Consider the following 18,277-nt stretch of genomic DNA (forward strand, 5'->3'; position numbering starts at 1 on the left):
TCTCTCTCTCTCTCTCTCTCTCTCTCTCTCTCTCTCTCTCTCTCTCTTTCTCTCTAAGTAAGCTCTATGCCCAACATGGGGCTTGAACTAATGAACCGAAGATTGAGAGTCACATGCTCTACAGACTGAGCCAGCCAGGTGCCCCCACAACTCCCTACTCTTAAGGTAGACAGGAAACCAAGAAACTTAACCCTTTTCGATTTTCATACTGGACCCCATGGTGGTTTAGTGCTAATCTTCTTCCCTGCCCTTGTCCAAAATTTGCTATTCTTCCCTCAGAGCCTCTGCATGATTTAAATTTTTTTTTAATGTTTATTTTTGAGAGAGACAGAGACAGAATGCGAGTGGGTTAGGGGCAGACAGAGGGAGACACAGAATCCAAAGCAGGCTTCGAGCTGTCAGCACAGAGCCTGACGCGGGGCTCGAACTCACGAGCTGTGAGATCATGACCCGAGCTGAAGCCAGACGCTCAACCGACTGAGCCACCCAGGCGCCCTAGAGCTTCTGCATGATTTGGGCTATTCCCCCTAATTTAGAAGTCCTACAGTAATATTAATTCACATCCCTCCCAAAATTCGACCACTGAGGCTCCAGAAAACTTTCTCAGGTTAATTCCATGATACTAATCTTTCCTCAACCCTATATCCATCCTCTCAATATCATGCACTCTTTTTACACTTTCTTACATTTGCAATTATTATGTTGATGTCCTTTTCACATGTACATGGGTGTTGTATCTCCCCACCTATACTGAATGCAGAGAACAGAGCCAACATATTGTGTTGTTTGTTTGATCTGCCAAAGGACAGAGTTATGTCCAACAGTGGTCACTTGATAAATGCTGAATGATACCTAAGGAAGACAAAGTAATTTTCATTCTCCAAAGGCCCTATTCTCCAACTCTCTCAATTATTTTCAGCTCCCTCCACTGAAACCCCACATTTTCCATGTCTCTTTTAAATCAAAATACCCCAAGAATAAAAAGAAGCTGCAGAAGGTTCCAAAGATACCAGTGTGGAAAAATATATACTGATGAATTATCACAGATAATTATCCTAAAGAAAGCCAAAACAAAAGGGAATCAACCTAAAATTCCTATGATTTGGTAGAACCTGGCATGAGTGAGTTGGAGCACCTGCCTCTAAGGAACTCTCAAACAATATTTTCCCATCTGTTGGAAGGAACTACTGTTCTCCACAGAAGCCAGGGAAGAGATCAGGTCAAATGATAAAGAGCTCTGAATAAGGGCATACCAGAAAGTAGACAAGTCAGAAGTTTCCACCAGTATAGTCTCTACTGAGTCCAGCATTCGGGAGTGAAAGACAATGAGATTCATCACCTTGGCTAAGTCAGGATTCTCATGAAGGTGCAGGGGAGCCTTAGCCACACTGGTATATGCCTGTGGTTGGAGTTAGGAAAAGGGTGGAGAAGAACAAAATAAATGAAAAGGACAGCCCACCTAGGAGCTACAGTTTGGCTAGGGTTTGTCCTGTCAATCAGTAGTTGTCAATGTTGAATCACTCTATACAGCAGAGATTAGGAAATAAACAGAGAAGGGATTGTTGAGGAGGAAGAACCTTGAGAATGCGGGACCATTAACAGGAACAGACCTACCTGTAGACGGAACCAGTCCAGCCTCAATCCAGAGAATTCAAATTTCTCTCCACTATCAACTACAAGAAAAACAGAAGTTTAAAAGAAAATAATAAAACAGCACCCTATATCAAACTCCACAGAATGGTAGGTCCTTTTCAAAGTCATCTTGTCCCACTCCCTGGCTCAAGAGATCAAGATTTCTAGAACAAAAGATGTTCACCCTTATATACCTTACCTTCTCCTCTTCCCTCCAATTACCTTGTTTGAGATTGAGATTGGAGAGAGTACTGACGAATGAGGACATTATAATGGACTCCTCCTCAGGACACACAGACAGGTTCTAAAAGAGAAGTTCGAGTTGACATCAAGTGGGTAGAGGTTCCACCAGGACAGAAACCAGGACCACAAGGCTCAGTCAGTTAATGAAGGTAGAAAGAACTGGTAAGTGCCAGAAACAGAAAGAGCTAACCAAGAGATGGAGGAAATCCCCTGGGTTCACTGCCATGCTAACACCCAGTTTCTCTTTATTTTTCTCTCCTATTTCTAAGTAGTATTTTTCTCTCCTATTTCTTCATGTAAGAAGAAATATTCTCTCCTAAGTATTTTTCTCTCCTATTTCTTCATGTAAGAGGGGGGAAAAAAAAAGACCGTGGAGATTATCGGTCTTTTTTTTTTCTTTCAACAAATGCAGAGAGGAAAATCGGGCTTTTTGACAATCTACAAAGCATGAGATTCAGCCAGGGTGGCCCCCAGTGGGAAATGACCAGGGATCGCCCTGACAGTTCCAAAGTTTAGTTAATTAAACTTACTTGAATGATGTCACTGAGCACAAGGGCATCAAATCTGGCCAGGTACTGAAGGTGGTATTGCTGTATCACTTTGATGTGTCTCCGGACAAGAGCCCTAATCTCCTCCAATAAGAAAAGCAATTCTGCAATGCTCCTGCAGAGTCGAGGAAGAGAACAGGGAGGTTTTGAGACTAGAAATATCAACTGAGACAAAGACAGTGATAATAGAGCAGAAACGGAGACCTCCTGAGGTCATTTGATGCCTCCCTGTTCCATTTCCCAATCCATCTAAGGTCAAGGCTCTTAACCATGTCAAGTACTTACGAGTCAACATAGTCCTCAGGTGTCTTTGTCTTGGTGACGTTTTCTGTGTGGCGAACCAGCCAGGTGACCTCATCACGAATGAAGGACAGAGCCATGAAAGCATAAAGGGCCTAAGGAAAGGACAGAGATTATGAGAATTTTCAACTTTAAAAATGGATTTCAGAGCACAGAGAACCATCATGATAATATGCCTACGGACACAATCGTGTAACCTCACCAGCAATAGTATCCAATAATAAACACAGAGACCCATAAAAACCACGTGAAACAGAATCAGACATGCACATATGTTGACATTAGCTCACAGTCAATACTATCTCATCTCTATTAAGTCTTGGAAATATTTAGTAGGCATTTATGTGGTTTGGCAAAAAAAAAAAAAAAAAAAAGCAAGCTCTATCTTCAATTAGATCACACTCAAATAGAGGATAAGACAAGTACACAAATAGCTATAATGCATCATATACTACCCCCTGATGGTACCCAATAAAGAGATCCAAAAAGTTTTGGGGTGCTCCAGGAGGATTCAAGGGAATCAGTGTATACATATATAAACAGATCACGAACGAATCAGAAATGCAAAAACTAATGAATGCCAAGTCACTCCCCCACAGAGTCTTTCATCATTGGTCATCATTCCCCTGCCAGCATTTCATTTTCTTGCCTTGGGACCCAGCAGTCCTGGCTCATCTGTTAACACAGTCTCCAGCTCCTTCACTGCCATCCGCAGAAATTGGCGCCGTTGACAGTGAAATTGGCCGCTAAGGAAAGAAAGTAGAAACGAGAGAATAGTGCCTCTCCCATCCTTAAAAATCCTCCTAAGGCATTTAGGAAGGGGTATCAGATAGGAGGAACATTCAGTGCTGCCATTAGACTTGGTAAGAAAACACAAGAATCTGTGGGGAAGCAGCAAGTTCTTGGGTTGAAGCAATTAAGCTGTGGGCGGTTTAGGTGAGAACAAAGGTCAAGAGAGATTCCTATTCCATCCCCTCTTGGCGAGCCCATTCCCCACCTTTACCTGTTTGCAATTACATGCTCCTTGCTTTCCTTTATGTCTGCCACTCTCTTGCCATACCTGAAAATTGACACAAGCACAGCAGGGTTGGCCACACCACCAATTAGAGACCTTGTCCCACCTTCCCAGTCCTGAGAGATTCCAAATGACAGCCTATGTATGGGAAGCATGGGCACCCCTCACTTTCAGGATCTTTCCAAACCCAACTTTTCTCCCTGGCCTACTAATAAGAGACTCATACAGCTTAGAGATTATCCAGTTCTCCTCACTATTTTCGGATGAAGAAAATAATATCCAGGGAAGAGGAACGACTTGCCCAAGGTTACATAGGGTTGTAATGGCAAAACTGGGTCTGGACTTCTTGTCATGTGCTCCTGCCTTGACACCATTAGGCCAAGTACTCTTCCAGGTTTGGGGGAGACAAAAGAGGCAGTGCATAAATATGACACGGGCCCTGCTCTTAAGTAGGAGTAGTTACTCCAGCTCTACCTTGGATTCCATTCTCACCCTTCTCCTCTTAGAATTTTTCTTTATCAGTTACCTCTGTCACTTGGTCTCTCCCTCTCCACCAGTTTATTCTCTACTCCCAACACATAAGTTCAAAGCCTCCCTTATCCTGAAAGACTTTCACTTGACCTTGACAATCTGCTGAACTTTCCTGTCCTCCCACACCACCAAACTCCTCCAAAGACACACCTAAACTCTTGACTTCCTCACCTTTCACTGACCCTTGAATCCCACAAAGCTTTTGACACTTAAAAAACTGTTCTCTCTAAAGTCAATGTGAACTGTTGAATCACCAAATGGCCTTTTCGCTGATCTTCACTTGTCTGTAATATTTGACTCTCCTGACCATCTCCTTTTTCTACTAGTGATCCAGGTTCAAAAATCCCACATTACTTTAGGCTCTGTGTGTTCCCTGTGTCCATCTGTCTTCTCTTGTCCTGCATCACTGTTGCCACTGCATTAGTCAAACTTCATAACCTTTCTTTTCCCTTTTCCAAACCACTCCCTGGTTTGGCACAGAATGAAAGAAATTTAGACTTGGAAAGTATCTTAATTAAATCATGATTCAACTCCACAGCATTCCTGGTAGATAATTTTTTCACCTCTACATAGTATGATGGAAAGCGACAGGATTAGAGTCAAATAATCTGGAATTATTTCCTATTTCCAATGAGTGGCATTGAGATTTAATTCCATTTTCTCACCTATAAAAAATATATTAATACTTACGCATGAATAGAAGTACCATGAAGATCAAATTAGATCATTTATACCAAAAACCTCCCTCAACTATAAACCTTACATCTTAGTTGTTGTTCTTAGTGATGGGGAACTGAACACTCTTCAAACATGCCTTCCATTCCTTAAAAGCAATAATCATTTGGGGCACCTGGGTGGCTCAGTCGGTTAAGCATCCGACTTCAGCTCAGGTCATGATCTTGCGGTTTGTGAGTTCGAGCCCCGCATTGGGCTCTGTGCTGACAGCTCAGAGCCTGGAGCCTGCTTTGGATTCTGTGTCTCCCTCTCTCTGCTCCTCCCCCACTCATTCTCTCTCTCTCTCTCTCTCTCTCTCTCTCTCTCTCTCTCTCTCTCAGAAATAAAGAAACTTCGAAAAAAAAACAAGCAATAATTATTAGAAAGTTTTATAGCTATACAGATATGGATGTAGATATAGACCCAAATCCACCCCTTGTAACTTCTAATTATTAATCTTAGACTTACTCTCTCTTAACTCTGACAGTGATTCTTTTTATGGTAATATCCAGTTGTTGAGAGTATGAGGAATAAGTATTCTCATAGACTGCAGATAATACAGCTGTTTGGAGGGCAATTTGGTAGGAGCTATTAAAATTTGGTATATGCATACCCTTCACCCCAGCAATTCCACTTCTGAGAATCTACCTTAGAGAAATGTTCATGAAGATATGCGTCTAAGAATGTTCATTATAGCATTGTTTGTAATGATTTTTTTTTAAAAAAGGAAACACTCTCAACTATGCTTCAGTTAAAAAACAAAGAAAGGGAAGTGGAAATGGTTCAAATGTCCATCACAGGGGATTGGGTAAATAACTTATGTTACAACCACATAATAGAATACTATGCAACTGTTAAAAAGAATAAGATAAGTCACTATAGACAGACATGAAAAATATCCGAAATATAGTAAGTGAAAAAAAGCAAACTACAGAACATAATGTAGCGGCGGGTCCATTGCTCTTTAAAAATTGCTTATGTAAGGCTGAAAACACATTCACACCTTTACGTGTTACAGACACACAAGCATCTGGAGGACATACGCCAAACTATTCCGGGAGATGAGATTGTAGTCAACGTCCACTTTCTATTTTGTACATTTCTGGATATTAGTGCGCAATAATAAAAAAGTAATAAAGATATGTGACCCCTTCCTCAATCCAACGCCTCCTTCTCTTTATAGTTCTCTCTCGATTCTTCCCTTCACAGTCAAACTTCTTAAAAGAATTACTTATTAAATTCCTTATCTCCCATTTGCTTCTAAACCCACAACCCAGTTTTCAACCTTACCACTCAACTGAAGTTGTGCACAGGAAGGGCACTAAGACCACCTTTATAGCCACATCCAACGAACATTTTCCAGTCCTCATTTTCTTTGACTTCTCAATGTCATCTAATGTAAATAACCGATCTTCCCTCCTGAGAATGTTTTCTTCCCTTCACTTCTGTCTTCCCTCTTCCCCAAAACCCTAAAAATCTCAAAATAAGATTAGTTGGCTCTCATGTCTCACCCTTTCCAACTGCTAAATAAGTCCTCGGTGACCTTGTGCACCTGTAGCACATCCTCCCGGATTAGGGTGATGTACAGGGAGCCCTGCAGACACAGCTTCCACAGCTTCTGGCACTGGTTGTTGGAGTTGAGGCACCCATTACAAAGAAGAAACCCAACTGCAGGTAGATAAAATAGTGCAGATGAAGACTTTTAGAATTTTCTATCCACGTAACACGCTGCGACATCTACTCCCACCTGATCCCATAAAACTTACTGATAATCCAGCGCTCCATCACTTCCACAGATAGGTACTCACAGGCCATCTGTGAGAAGAGAGGCAGAGATGGCTAAGCAGTTATTGAACCTGGTCTTCCCCTAAAGACTAAGGCAGTCAAGACCAGGGCAGTCAAACTAGAATTTAAGTATCAAAACCAACTTTTATTTTACCAGACTGACTCAGGACACTTTGATAAACCAGTAGCTGGGGAAACTGCCAATCATGGAGGTGAGGCAGTGGAAGTGAAATGAGCAAAAATGAATACACTTGAGAAAAGGAAATGAAGCTTGGGCTGGAAGTTGGGACAACGAAACATGTAATATAATATCTCTTCAACAGCTTAGAAAAGCAATACTCAAAATGTTCTCATGATCGCTTCCTCCTTTGGATTTTTTTGCCACCTCAAGTACAAATCACTCATTTGGCATTTCTCATTCATCTTGTACCATCTCTTGTATTTTTATGACTACGTGGCATATGTTCCCTCCAAGAGTTTAAGTTCTTGAAGCACGGATGTTGGGCCCATATTAATTGAATAAAAATATTTGTTCATTAACTGATGCCTATGTTTAATTTCCTGCTGGGCTGAATAGGTGTCTAATGACTCACTTTCATCTGTCCATTCATTCTATGGTTATTCATTAAATTCTTCCTATGGGCAGCCAGACGCTAATCCTGGTCCAAACAAAAGCTCGAATCCAAACATGATTTTTTAGCTATAAGAGGTTATCAACTTAGATGCATATCCTAGAAGAGGGCTAAAGCACTCTTAGGGATGATATTTCTTGAAAGAAGCACTCTCTACAGAGATGGCCTTGGCAAAGAGAATGTCATCACTGACCAGAGAAGGGAACGTACTGTGTCTGAATTGGCAGGGTTAATCATGGCTGGGGGGCTGCTGATGAGACTCAGAAGCTGGGCACTGCGCCACTGCTCAGCCCCCTGGGTCCTCCGGACGAAGAGGAAGTGCAAAGAGAGGAGAGCTTCACTCACAGCCTGTGGGAATAAACAAATGAATCCTTAATGTCAATGACGAGGACGATATACTTCCACCAGAGGAATTCTCCACTCTCTCAGGAAACTTGCCTTCGTGTGAGGCCCAAACTCCTCTGTCAACTTCTTCAGAGGGTGATCATACTCCAACACCATCTGCCCCAGACGGGCAAAACTGGGGTCACTGGAAAAAGCATAGGAAAGAAGAGTTACAGGTCTCCCTTGACCATGATGTAAACTCTCATGTTTGCAGATGGGATAAAGCTGTGTGCATAGGCTGGCATCCCCCTCCACCTTCAAAGATATAGAAACTAAACTGTGAGTTACATATATAGATAACCCATTCCAGACCCAAGTGTATCAAGCTATTAGATAGAACTACATAGTTTGGGGCAGGTCCATGAAAGTTTCTGCCATGTAAGTACCCAAAATAGTACTGAACACATGATAGGTACTCTATAAATTCACGTTAATTAGTTGCAATTCAAGTAACATGCCTAGGTCCAAATCTGTATACAACCCAAAAAGATACAAGTAAATTCAAAGCCAATGGGTAAGGCACGTGCCTAGGTATTCCTGGAGACACATGGGAATACACATCATACATAGAACAATGTGTCACAGCCTACTCTGATTCTTCTCGTCTTCATTTCTTCAGCCCTTAAATATTTTTATTTGCACTAATGGAGGGGCACAGAATTTCAGATGATCCAAAATCCATTTATATTTGGCTTCAAATGTACTATCATACATTACTTACCTCTAATGGCTTTACCTTGCTAATATTATTCCTACCAATACGAAAAAAAGAAAACTTTATCTTCCTTTCGCAATAACCTGAAAAGCACAGTGGAAGCCAGCCCAGGATTAAAAAATGATCAGAGACAATGCAAATTGGATAATCCACTAGAAGATACTCAAGAGTTAACTATATGTAAAAGAACTGTGCACTTGTTGATATATGCCATTATAAGGATTTAAAAAAAAATTTGTTTTGGGGGGCGCCTGGGTGGCTCAGTCAGTTAAGCATCTGACTTCAGCTCAGGTCATGATCTCACAGTTCGTGGGTTCAAGCCCCGCGTCGGGCTCTGTGCTGACAGCTCAGAGCCCGGAGCCTGTTTCAGATTCTGTGTCTCCCTCTCTCTCTGTCCCTCCCCTATTCATGCTCTGTCTCTGTCTCAAGAATAAATAAACATTAAAAAAAAATAAAATTTTTTTTTGGCCTGGATCATCATGTAGATTGTAAGTCCTCAAATGAGAAAACATGGATTCTATTTCCTTTGCATCCACCTTGTACCTCATACCACCATGTATGAGATTCTTCATCTCCTAAATCCTTTTAACTCACCTATGCCCATGCAGCATCTCATGGGCACAGTTGTACATGCCAATGAGTACCCGTCGGTCTTCAATCCGTGACAGAAGTAAAATAACTGAGGTGTAAGTCACGATCAAGTCCAGGTAGCTCCGGGTGAAGTCAAAGTTGAGATTCTGCAAGGAAAATACATAGGAACCCAAGAACAGCAAGGCCAATTAATTCCTATTTCACCCACCATTCCAGACAGTACTAAATAGACTCTGAAAGGGTCTGTTTAGAAGGAGGAACTGGTAGGATGGAAAATTCAGAAGGAGAAAATCAGAACCACAGTCAGGGGTTAAAAATGAGCTCAAGATACAAAAAGGCCAGGAAATTTGGTAACATCTGGAGGTTAGAAGAGGTGGAATAAGAACATTGTTATATTAAATAAATCATACTGCTGATCTGCTTCACATGTAAATATCCTTTAACTTCAGCACTTTATACAAAAGAACTATAGTCACGGAGTGAATAATACAGTATATTATATTAAACATATTGTAATATATTATCATCCTGAAGGAATAGCCATTCTTCCAGTCCCTTCCCAACCCACACTGTTCCAACCAAGACCTTTTCTAGGGTAGAAGAGAATGACGAAGAATCTTACAATATCAAAATGGCACTGGCAGGCATCAATGGTGTTGAGAAGCTCATATACATGATCCTGGGGGTAGAATTGGAAATGAGAATGAATAAAGAATAAAGAGAAGGTGACATGTACTACTAGAACTTGAAGGGAAGGTTCTCTCCCTTAGAAGTCCTAGAGAGCCACTGAGTTACATAAGGGAAGCTGAATAGAGGGAGTTTCTCCTCAGGAAGCCATCAGTGGGCCCCTATTAAGCTTACCCTACCAAATGCCCAAGTTTCCACAGACACAAGTCACTACTATATTACACATACTCTCCCTAATTTTATCATCCCAGTGCCCCCTTCCTCCACACGCACACACACAAAAAGATTACAAAATGCAGATCATCTGATAGGCTGTTTCTAAGATACCAGAAATTAGACCCATTTTTTATTGATAAATCCCAAAAGTTTTTCTTGTAATCCATCTCCTGTTTTCAGAAATTAGTCATTAACAAATGAGACTATGACCCAACCTTCTATGTTTCTATTTACTGACCACTTACTATGTGCTAAGTACTTACTAGGTAATTTGCATATCCTTCATTTAACCCTCATTCCAGTGTGATAGGGATTCGTTTTCTTTTCATACATAATTTTACCTAAATAAATATGCAGTTTTATTGTGGACACTTCCCTCCCCCCACATCGGCACCACCCTCCATCCTGCCCCAACCCCCCCAGGTAAACCAGTTGAACAACCCAGTATGGCCTTTCTTAATTTTCTCCCTATTTATATAGTCTTATTCAGATGGGGGGGGGGGGAGGAGAAAACTAGAGAGAGAGGTTTTTTCATCATCATTTGTGTTATAAAATTGAGATAATGTTATATTCTTCTTGCCATTTTGTTTTTCTCATCCAACCTTATCTGCTTAAAGTCCTCCAAGTCATCTGGTAGAACACTAATGTACTTCTTTTTAATGGCCACATAATAGCCCATGGTATGGTCAATTCATTCAACCTTTTTTCCCACTGATGGACATTTTCTTTGTTCCCAGTCCCTGGCCTCTCCTTTGTTCCCTATTCCTAACATATTGGCACTTTCATTTCTACAAGGTGGAACTGCTAGATCAAAGAATATATATAGATTTTTTTTTACTTTAAAAATGTGTTGCCAAGGACTTGAGCAGATACTTGATAATAACAAATATACACATGGCCGATAAGCAAATGAAAAGATGTTCAATGGTATTGGTCATCAGAGAAATGCAAATTAAAACAACACTGTATACCCATGAAAAGGCTAAAATTTAAGTCAATTAATAGTAAGTGCTGATGAGAATGTGGAGCAACTGGAACACTTATATATGACTGATGGGAGGAGAAAAGGGAACAACGACTTTGGAAAAAAAGTTTGGCAGTTTCTTACAAAATTAAACATACACATACCATTTGATTTAACAATTCAATTTCTAAATTATTTTCCCAAGTGAAATGAAAAATATGTTTCCACAATGACTTGTACTCAAATGTTTATAGCATCGTGGGCATAATGGCCACCAATATGTGTAATGGACACAACCCAATGGCCATCAACAGGTAAATAGATAAATTGTATCCATACAATGGATCAGTACTCCACAAAAATAGGAAATGAATCACAGTTACATGAAACAACAGAGAGACATCTCAAAAACATTATATTGAGTGAAAGAAGCCAGATACAAAAGAATGCATGCTGTATAAATTCTAATTATATGAACCTGTGGAAAAGAGAAGAAAAGAAAATTCTAATCTAGAAAGCAGATCAGTGGTTGCCTGGGGCCAGGAGTTGAGGAATAGAGATTGAACTGGGGAAAAAAAAGGCTCAGGAAACATTTGGAGTGATGGAAATTTTCTATACTCTCACTGTGGTGGTTTTTACATAGGTGCATATATGTGTCAAACTTATTAAAACAGGAAAAAATGTTTCCACGTTATCTTCCCCAAAAGACCTAATCTAAATTAACACGTGGGGGATTGGGGCGCCTGGGTGGCTCAGCCAGTTGAGCATCTAACTCTTGATTTCAGTTCAGGTTGTGATCCCAGGGTTGTGGGATCATCAAGCCCCATGTTCGGCTCTGTGCAGAGCGTGGAGCCTGCTTAAGATTCATTCTCTCTCTCTCTCTCTCTCTCTCTCTCTCTCTCTCTCTCCCCCCCTCTCCTCCATGCATGCACACTCTCCCTCTCTCTCCCTCCCTCCCTCTCTCTCTCTCTCTCAAATAAATGAATAAATAAATAAACACACAAAATTTAAAAATAAATTAATACATGGGGAAACCAAGGCTAAGAGCAGTTAAGATACATGCCCATGATCACAAACTAGTAAGGGATAGTATCAGAATTAGAACACAGAGCTCATGATTTTCCCTGTATACTACATGACTTCTAAATCTCTGTCTACCCCTATATTGCCTCATTTGCTAGGAGGGCCTTTCTACCACACCTTCCTGAAACCCAATTCCCAAAGATTATAGATGAGATTTACTATCGGCCACTCACACAATGTCACTACATAAGTCTTATCTTCTAAAGGTAAGAATCAAAAGAGAATGGAATTAGCATTTGTTGGCCTATAACCTTACTATATGCTAAATACTGAGCTAGATGTTTTCCCTGCATCATCTCATTTAATTCTCACAAATACCCCACATAGATCTTATTTCCCCATTTTATAGATAAAGAAACTGGAATCCAAAGAGTGTCCTGTCTAAATTTATACATCTGGCAAATGGTAAAGCTGAGATTTGAAACCAGGTCTGTCTGATTCACAGCCTACCTACTTTACAATGCACAATATCTCAGTGTCTCTATTATTCCTCTTACCCTAAATGAGCGATACCATACACCCTGGGCTCAGAACTTTACCAATGCAGCAACCAGAAGGTGTCCTAAAATCCCCTTTGGACCCAAAGGTTTCCTAGTTTATATGCATCCAGCATTCTTTCCACCACCTCCACCAGTGCCTGCCTACCTTCTTCCTAACCACTACCCTCAATTCCAAGAGTAATAACTTCTGACCTGACCCTCCTTCAGACTTTACAGTTTTCCATTTCCCCACTTCATTGTCTGATGAAAGGCCTGGATTAGCCCCCTCGGGTAGATTTGGGGCACCCAAAGCAGGGTTCCATACTCTTGTTTCATCTGAAGAAATCACAAACTTGGATTGCTCAGATGGCTAAAATTTGTGTTATTTCTTGAATACGTAAATAACACATGCTCATTGCAGAAAAATTATAAAATACAAACAAGCATAATTTTAATTCATTTTTTAAAATCACTCAAAATCCCACCAATCAGAAGTTCAAATTTTCTTTATATGCGTGTTTCCCCATATAAATATACATATTAGGGACATCTTATGTCTTACTATATTATAATTTGCTTTGACATTAAAGAATATATGAAATGGGGCGCCTGGGTGGCTCAGTCGGTTGGGCGGCTGACTTCGGCTCGGGTCATGATCTCGCGGTCCGTGAGTTCGTGCTCACAGCTCAGAGCCTGGAGCCTGTTTTGGATTCTTGTCTCCCCCTCTCTCTGACCCTCCCCCGTTCATGCTCTGTCTCTCTTTGTCTCCAAAATAAATAAACATTTAAAAAAAATTAAAAAAAAAAAAGAATATATGAAAAACATTTTTCCATGCTGATTATCATAAATATTATCATCTTTCACAGCTGCATAATATTCATTTATAGACATATACTCTGAACTTTTAACTGAACCTCTATATATCGGATACATCAATTATCAATTTGTCACTATCTTAAATAAGGCAAAAGAGTACATTATTTTTTTAACAGAGTACATACTCTTACTTATCTCTGTACTTCTGATTGTTTCCTTAAGAAAAACGTCTAGAAATAAAATTACTACATTAAAAAGTATGTGTTTTAGGGATGCCTGGGGGCTTAGTCCCTTAAGCCACGGACTCTTCTTGGCTCAGGTCAATGATCTCATGGTTGGTGAGTTTGAGCGGCACATCAGGTTCTATCCTGACAGAGCAGGGCCTGCTTGGGATTCTGCCTCTCCCTCTCTCTATGCCTCCCCGGCTCATTCTCTCTCTCTCTCTCTCTCTCTCAAAATAAACTTTAAAAAAAAAAAAAAAAAAAAAAAAAACGTGTGTTTTTAAGACTTTTGAAACACATCATCAATTTGCCCTTCAAAAACATCATACCAAATAATTTTTACAGTTTGTTTACATTTACAAAAATAGTACCTGCTCATTATTTAAAACACAAAGAAAATATCATCTATGTAGTATTGCTACCAAAACTACAATCAGAGAGTTAACAAATCAGACAAATCCAAATTGAGGGATATTCTGAAAAATAACTAGTCTGGACTCCAAAAAGTCAGTGTCATCAAAGACATAAGGAAAAAAAAAAAAAAAAACCGGTTGGGAACTATTCTAAAGACTACAGGGGCGCCTGGGTGGCTCAGTCGGTTAAGCGGCCAACTTCGGCTCAGGTCATGATCTCGCGGTTCGTGAGTTCGAGCCCCACGTTGGGCTCTGTGCTGACAGCTCAGAGCCTGGAGCCTGTTTCAGATTCTGTGTCTCCCTCTCTCTGACCCTCCCCTGTTCATGCTCTGTCTCTCCCTGTCTCAAAAATAAATAAAACGTTAAAAAAAAAAATTAAAAAAAAAAAAAGACTACAGAGACATGACAGCTAAATCCAATGTGTTATACGTAAGACAACTAGTAGAATGTGAACACTGACTGTATGTTAAAACTAATAATATTGCAGTAATGTTACATTTCCTGAGTGCGATAATTATATTAGGATTATGTAAGAAAATATTCTTGTTCTTAGATGTATGCTAAAGTATTTAGGAAGGGAAATGGCACGACATCTGCAACTAACTCAAATGGTTCAGGACAACAATAAAGATTAGCAAACATGATAACATACTAACAATTAGGAAATCTAAGAGAAGAATAGAATCATATTCATTGTAATATTCTTGAAATTTTTCAGATTTGTAATAAAATATTGGGGAATGGTACTTAAAATACTTGAATACTTAATAATGCTTAAATATATACACTGTAATAAATTAAAGTTAATCATAGTCTACTCCCACAGGTAGTTATTCCTAACAGTTAAATGTATAACGTTCCAAATCTGCCCAAGTACATACTAACACTATATATATATATACAAGCCTATGTATCCTTTTATTTATTTATTTTTATTTTTTTAATGTTTATTTATTTTCAAGAGAGAGAGAGACAGCACAAGCAGGGAGGGGCAGAGAGAGGGGGAGACACAGAGTCCGAAGCAGGCTCCAGTCTCTGAGCCGTAAGCACAGAGCCCAATGCAGGGCTTGAACTCACAAACCGTGAGACCATGACCTGAGCTGAATCAGACATTTAACCAACAGAGCCACCCAGGTGCCCCATAAATGAAATGTAATTATATCATACACTATAACTTGTTTTTCTTTAACCAAGATATCCTTCCACATCAGTACATATCCCTTACTTTTTCTTTTTTTTTTTTAATTTTTTTTTTTTACGTTTATTTATTTTTGAGACAGAGAGAGACAGAGCATGCATGGGAGAGGGTCAGAGAGAGAGGGAGACACAGAATCCGAAACAGGCTCCAGGCTCTGAGCTGTCAGCACAGAGCCCGATGCGGGGCTCGAACTCACGGACTACGAGATCATGACTTAAGCCGAAGTCGGTCGCCCAACCGACTGAGCCACCCAGGAGCCCCAATCCCTTACTTTTTCAAGAAACAATATTAAGAAACATAAATGAACATCTACTAAAGAAGGAATAGCCTCAGAAGGATAATGCCTATACTGGGATCCTAGGCTAGAGAGAGCTCACCCGAAATTCCATGACATCCACAAATGACTGGTAGTAGTTGATGAGGAATCTAATTATCTCAGATTTTTCTCGATGTACTGGTCCTAAATGTTGCTGAGGGAAACACAAAGCAAAAATTTTAAAACACAAAATAACATAATTGTTCAAGATAATCCAAGGAGAATAGGAGTCGTGCCTAAAACATTCTTGAAAAGACTTGAAATACACGGACAGGCAAAGTTGGAAAATCTCCAATGCTCTGAAGGTCTTAAACAGAGGAGAATCTCTAGGTAAGATGATGCGTATAATCTTGACTAGATACAGAGTGCTAAATGAGAGGAAACTTCAAGGTCTCTTTCAGTCAAAGAGGCTTGCCATTTATATTAAAGTCAAAAGAAGCAGAATGAGAAGATGCTATATGTATAATGGTAAGAAATCTAGGGCTAATATTTAATGGAGGAGAACTAAGGAACATTCCACGAGATGCCTGATTCTCAGATAATCAGCAAGGAAACAGAGGGGGAAACAGGAACAACGGTAAAATAAATGTACCTTGCGGGGTTGATCAAGCTGTCTTCCTCTATAAGAACAAAGTGTTCTCGTGAATCTTGCAACGGAGAAAGGGGCAATGCTTTGCTCTAGCTTACCCTGAGAGAATCCCATCTTATCTCAGAACTCTCAAGATTACAAGAGCCTGAAGACCTGTGGTTGAGCCCAGGAAAACTAAAAGGAGGCTACTCTATCCCCTGCCAAGTTCAAAGAAAGGCAGTTAAAAGAGGCGAGTTCAAGCCATCCAAGCACAGAATTATTTCAGAGAAAAGAGAGGAGAGGGATCATGTTCTCACCGTGCTGCTTCGGACATCAATGTTGGGAAATTTCTTGTTGATATACTTGAGAGAAGGTTCCATGGACTTTTCCAGTAAAAAAGGTGGCTTGGATTTGGGGTCTGAGCAAGTCTGCACCAATAAAGCACATTCTGTTTCAACCCTTTCTCCTGTCCCTCCAAACATACCCCTCCCTGCAGCATTCATTCTCACACAGTCTCGTGGAAAGGGAATCTGAGAATTCATTATGAAAGCATTATGAAAGTCTACTGTTAAGTAGACGAGGAACAAGCTCCAAGACATGAAGCCAACTATCAGTAGAGCTGAACAACCTGGGTATCTTGTCTCACGGAGAAGAATTCAGCGAATTCAGCGTCTGCTGGGGCCCCAGCGCAAAGAGGAAGCTCTCTCCCCACCCCTCAGCTGAAGCCGGAAGGAGTGAGAAAAGCAGCTGCTCCTGAATTAGACTTCATGGGCAAGTGTGTCACAATTATGTCCATATATAAGTATCTCACCCAGAGGGCATTTGTAGGAGTCACGGGGTCAGACAAACCACGTTCCTGGTGATTTGTTTTATTACAAAATGCATAAAAGTTCCCTCTCCCTATTTTCTCTTCCAGAAACTCCCCACTCCCGCCCGTCTTTATCTCTTTACTTCCCTAGGCCCAGCTCCTTGCCCCCCACCCACCCCCCACCCCACAGCCCCGCCTAGTCTCACTCTTGTCACCAGCCTCTCTCAACTCAACAGATCCTATCCTAAGCATACACACACAACCAGAGCATGAACTCTCAGACTCTAAGTATCTCAGAAGGCACCTACCCATATTTTATTGAAATATCTATTTTCTTCCTTTTAGGTAAGTACTTCCATGGAAAAGTTTTTGCCAGAGACCCAACTTTGGATGTCTTCAGAGTATGGGAGATCAACAATAAACAATGAGACCCAGAATTCTAGATCCCAGACCTTATTCAAGTGACTCAGAACAAAATTATTTCCTACCTCCATATGCCCAGCAGAAAGCAGACACTCTCATTGGGGTGAGAATCATATCGAGAAGGGGAAAGCCCTTAAAAAGAGCCTCCCATTCTGCCTTCCTACACTGGCTGGCCTATGTAATCCGAGTGACTGAAGGCCAGTGGGAAAGAAGAGGAGTCTAGCCCCTGGAACTGCCAGCCACGGGGTCCCCTGCCCTACTGTTGCTGGATTAATTAGTACTGGCCCAGTTGTTCATACTTACCTTCTTGATGTTATACATGCGGATGAGAACCCCCTGACCTCGATCATTCAGAATAGTGAGCTTCTCGGCTAATTTATGCTGGTAGGCAGAGGTCAAAGACATGATGGCCACCAAAAGAGAGGAGTATCCGGACAGCAATGCCGAATCTCCCCAAACACTTTCAGCTTGGGTGGTGACACCCCCTGGGCGGAGGGACCCAGCCTGGTTGGTGCGCTGGTCTTCCTGTAGCCTCTACAATTGGCTCATGGGGGAAAGCAGTCATTACAGCTCACAGGCCTTCAGAATCTTCTTGTGCTTCCTCTTGCACACTCAGCAGGAGACACTTCCTCTTTCTAGCTGTGTAGCATTTTTGGTAAGACTGTGAAGTTGGTGGAGGCAGGGGAGAGGGACAGGCTTTCAAGGCTCCTCACAGTCTAGCACCAACCTTTTTGGCCTTACCCCTTCACTAGAGTCCTATAAAAAGCTCTGTACCAGACAAACAAGTATCGACTACCCCACTCCCATCCACCTTTATGCTTTTTCTCTTTTATATATCCCCATCAAGAACACCTATGTTAGGGGCGCCTGGGTGGCTCAGTCGGTTAAGTGTCCAACTTCGGCACAGGTCATGATCTCATGGTTTGTGATTTCGAGCCCCACATCAGGCTCTGTGCTGATAGCTTGGAGCCTGGAGCCTGCTTCAGATTCTGTGT

The 18,277-nt window shown here is 41.0% G+C and overlaps 1 protein-coding gene across 1 annotated transcript in view; it reads right to left on the reverse strand.

Annotated features, from left to right (window-relative positions):
* NCKAP1L (NCK associated protein 1 like) overlaps nucleotides 1–17,781 on the reverse strand; it is a 38,970-nt gene extending 21,189 nt beyond the window's left edge. The window contains exons 1-16 of the mRNA XM_040487884.1: nucleotides 17,586–17,781; nucleotides 16,369–16,479; nucleotides 15,545–15,637; nucleotides 9,713–9,769; nucleotides 9,094–9,236; nucleotides 7,839–7,929; nucleotides 7,611–7,748; nucleotides 6,750–6,798; nucleotides 6,495–6,651; nucleotides 3,727–3,783; nucleotides 3,373–3,469; nucleotides 2,709–2,818; nucleotides 2,406–2,538; nucleotides 1,855–1,936; nucleotides 1,615–1,673; nucleotides 1,254–1,399 (exon numbers count right to left, since the gene is read on the reverse strand). Coding sequence (XP_040343818.1) covers nucleotides 1,254–1,399; nucleotides 1,615–1,673; nucleotides 1,855–1,936; nucleotides 2,406–2,538; nucleotides 2,709–2,818; nucleotides 3,373–3,469; nucleotides 3,727–3,783; nucleotides 6,495–6,651; nucleotides 6,750–6,798; nucleotides 7,611–7,748; nucleotides 7,839–7,929; nucleotides 9,094–9,236; nucleotides 9,713–9,769; nucleotides 15,545–15,637; nucleotides 16,369–16,479; nucleotides 17,586–17,687 — 1,625 coding nt within the window. The 5' untranslated portion in view covers nucleotides 17,688–17,781. The remainder of the gene's footprint in view (nucleotides 1–1,253; nucleotides 1,400–1,614; nucleotides 1,674–1,854; nucleotides 1,937–2,405; nucleotides 2,539–2,708; nucleotides 2,819–3,372; nucleotides 3,470–3,726; nucleotides 3,784–6,494; nucleotides 6,652–6,749; nucleotides 6,799–7,610; nucleotides 7,749–7,838; nucleotides 7,930–9,093; nucleotides 9,237–9,712; nucleotides 9,770–15,544; nucleotides 15,638–16,368; nucleotides 16,480–17,585) is intronic.
* Between the last annotated feature and the right edge of the window lie 496 nt (nucleotides 17,782–18,277).

This window comes from Herpailurus yagouaroundi, unplaced genomic scaffold (assembly GCF_014898765.1).
Source record: "Herpailurus yagouaroundi ecotype Mexico unplaced genomic scaffold, PumYag 166, whole genome shotgun sequence".
Classification (NCBI taxonomy): domain Eukaryota; kingdom Metazoa; phylum Chordata; class Mammalia; order Carnivora; family Felidae; genus Herpailurus; species Herpailurus yagouaroundi.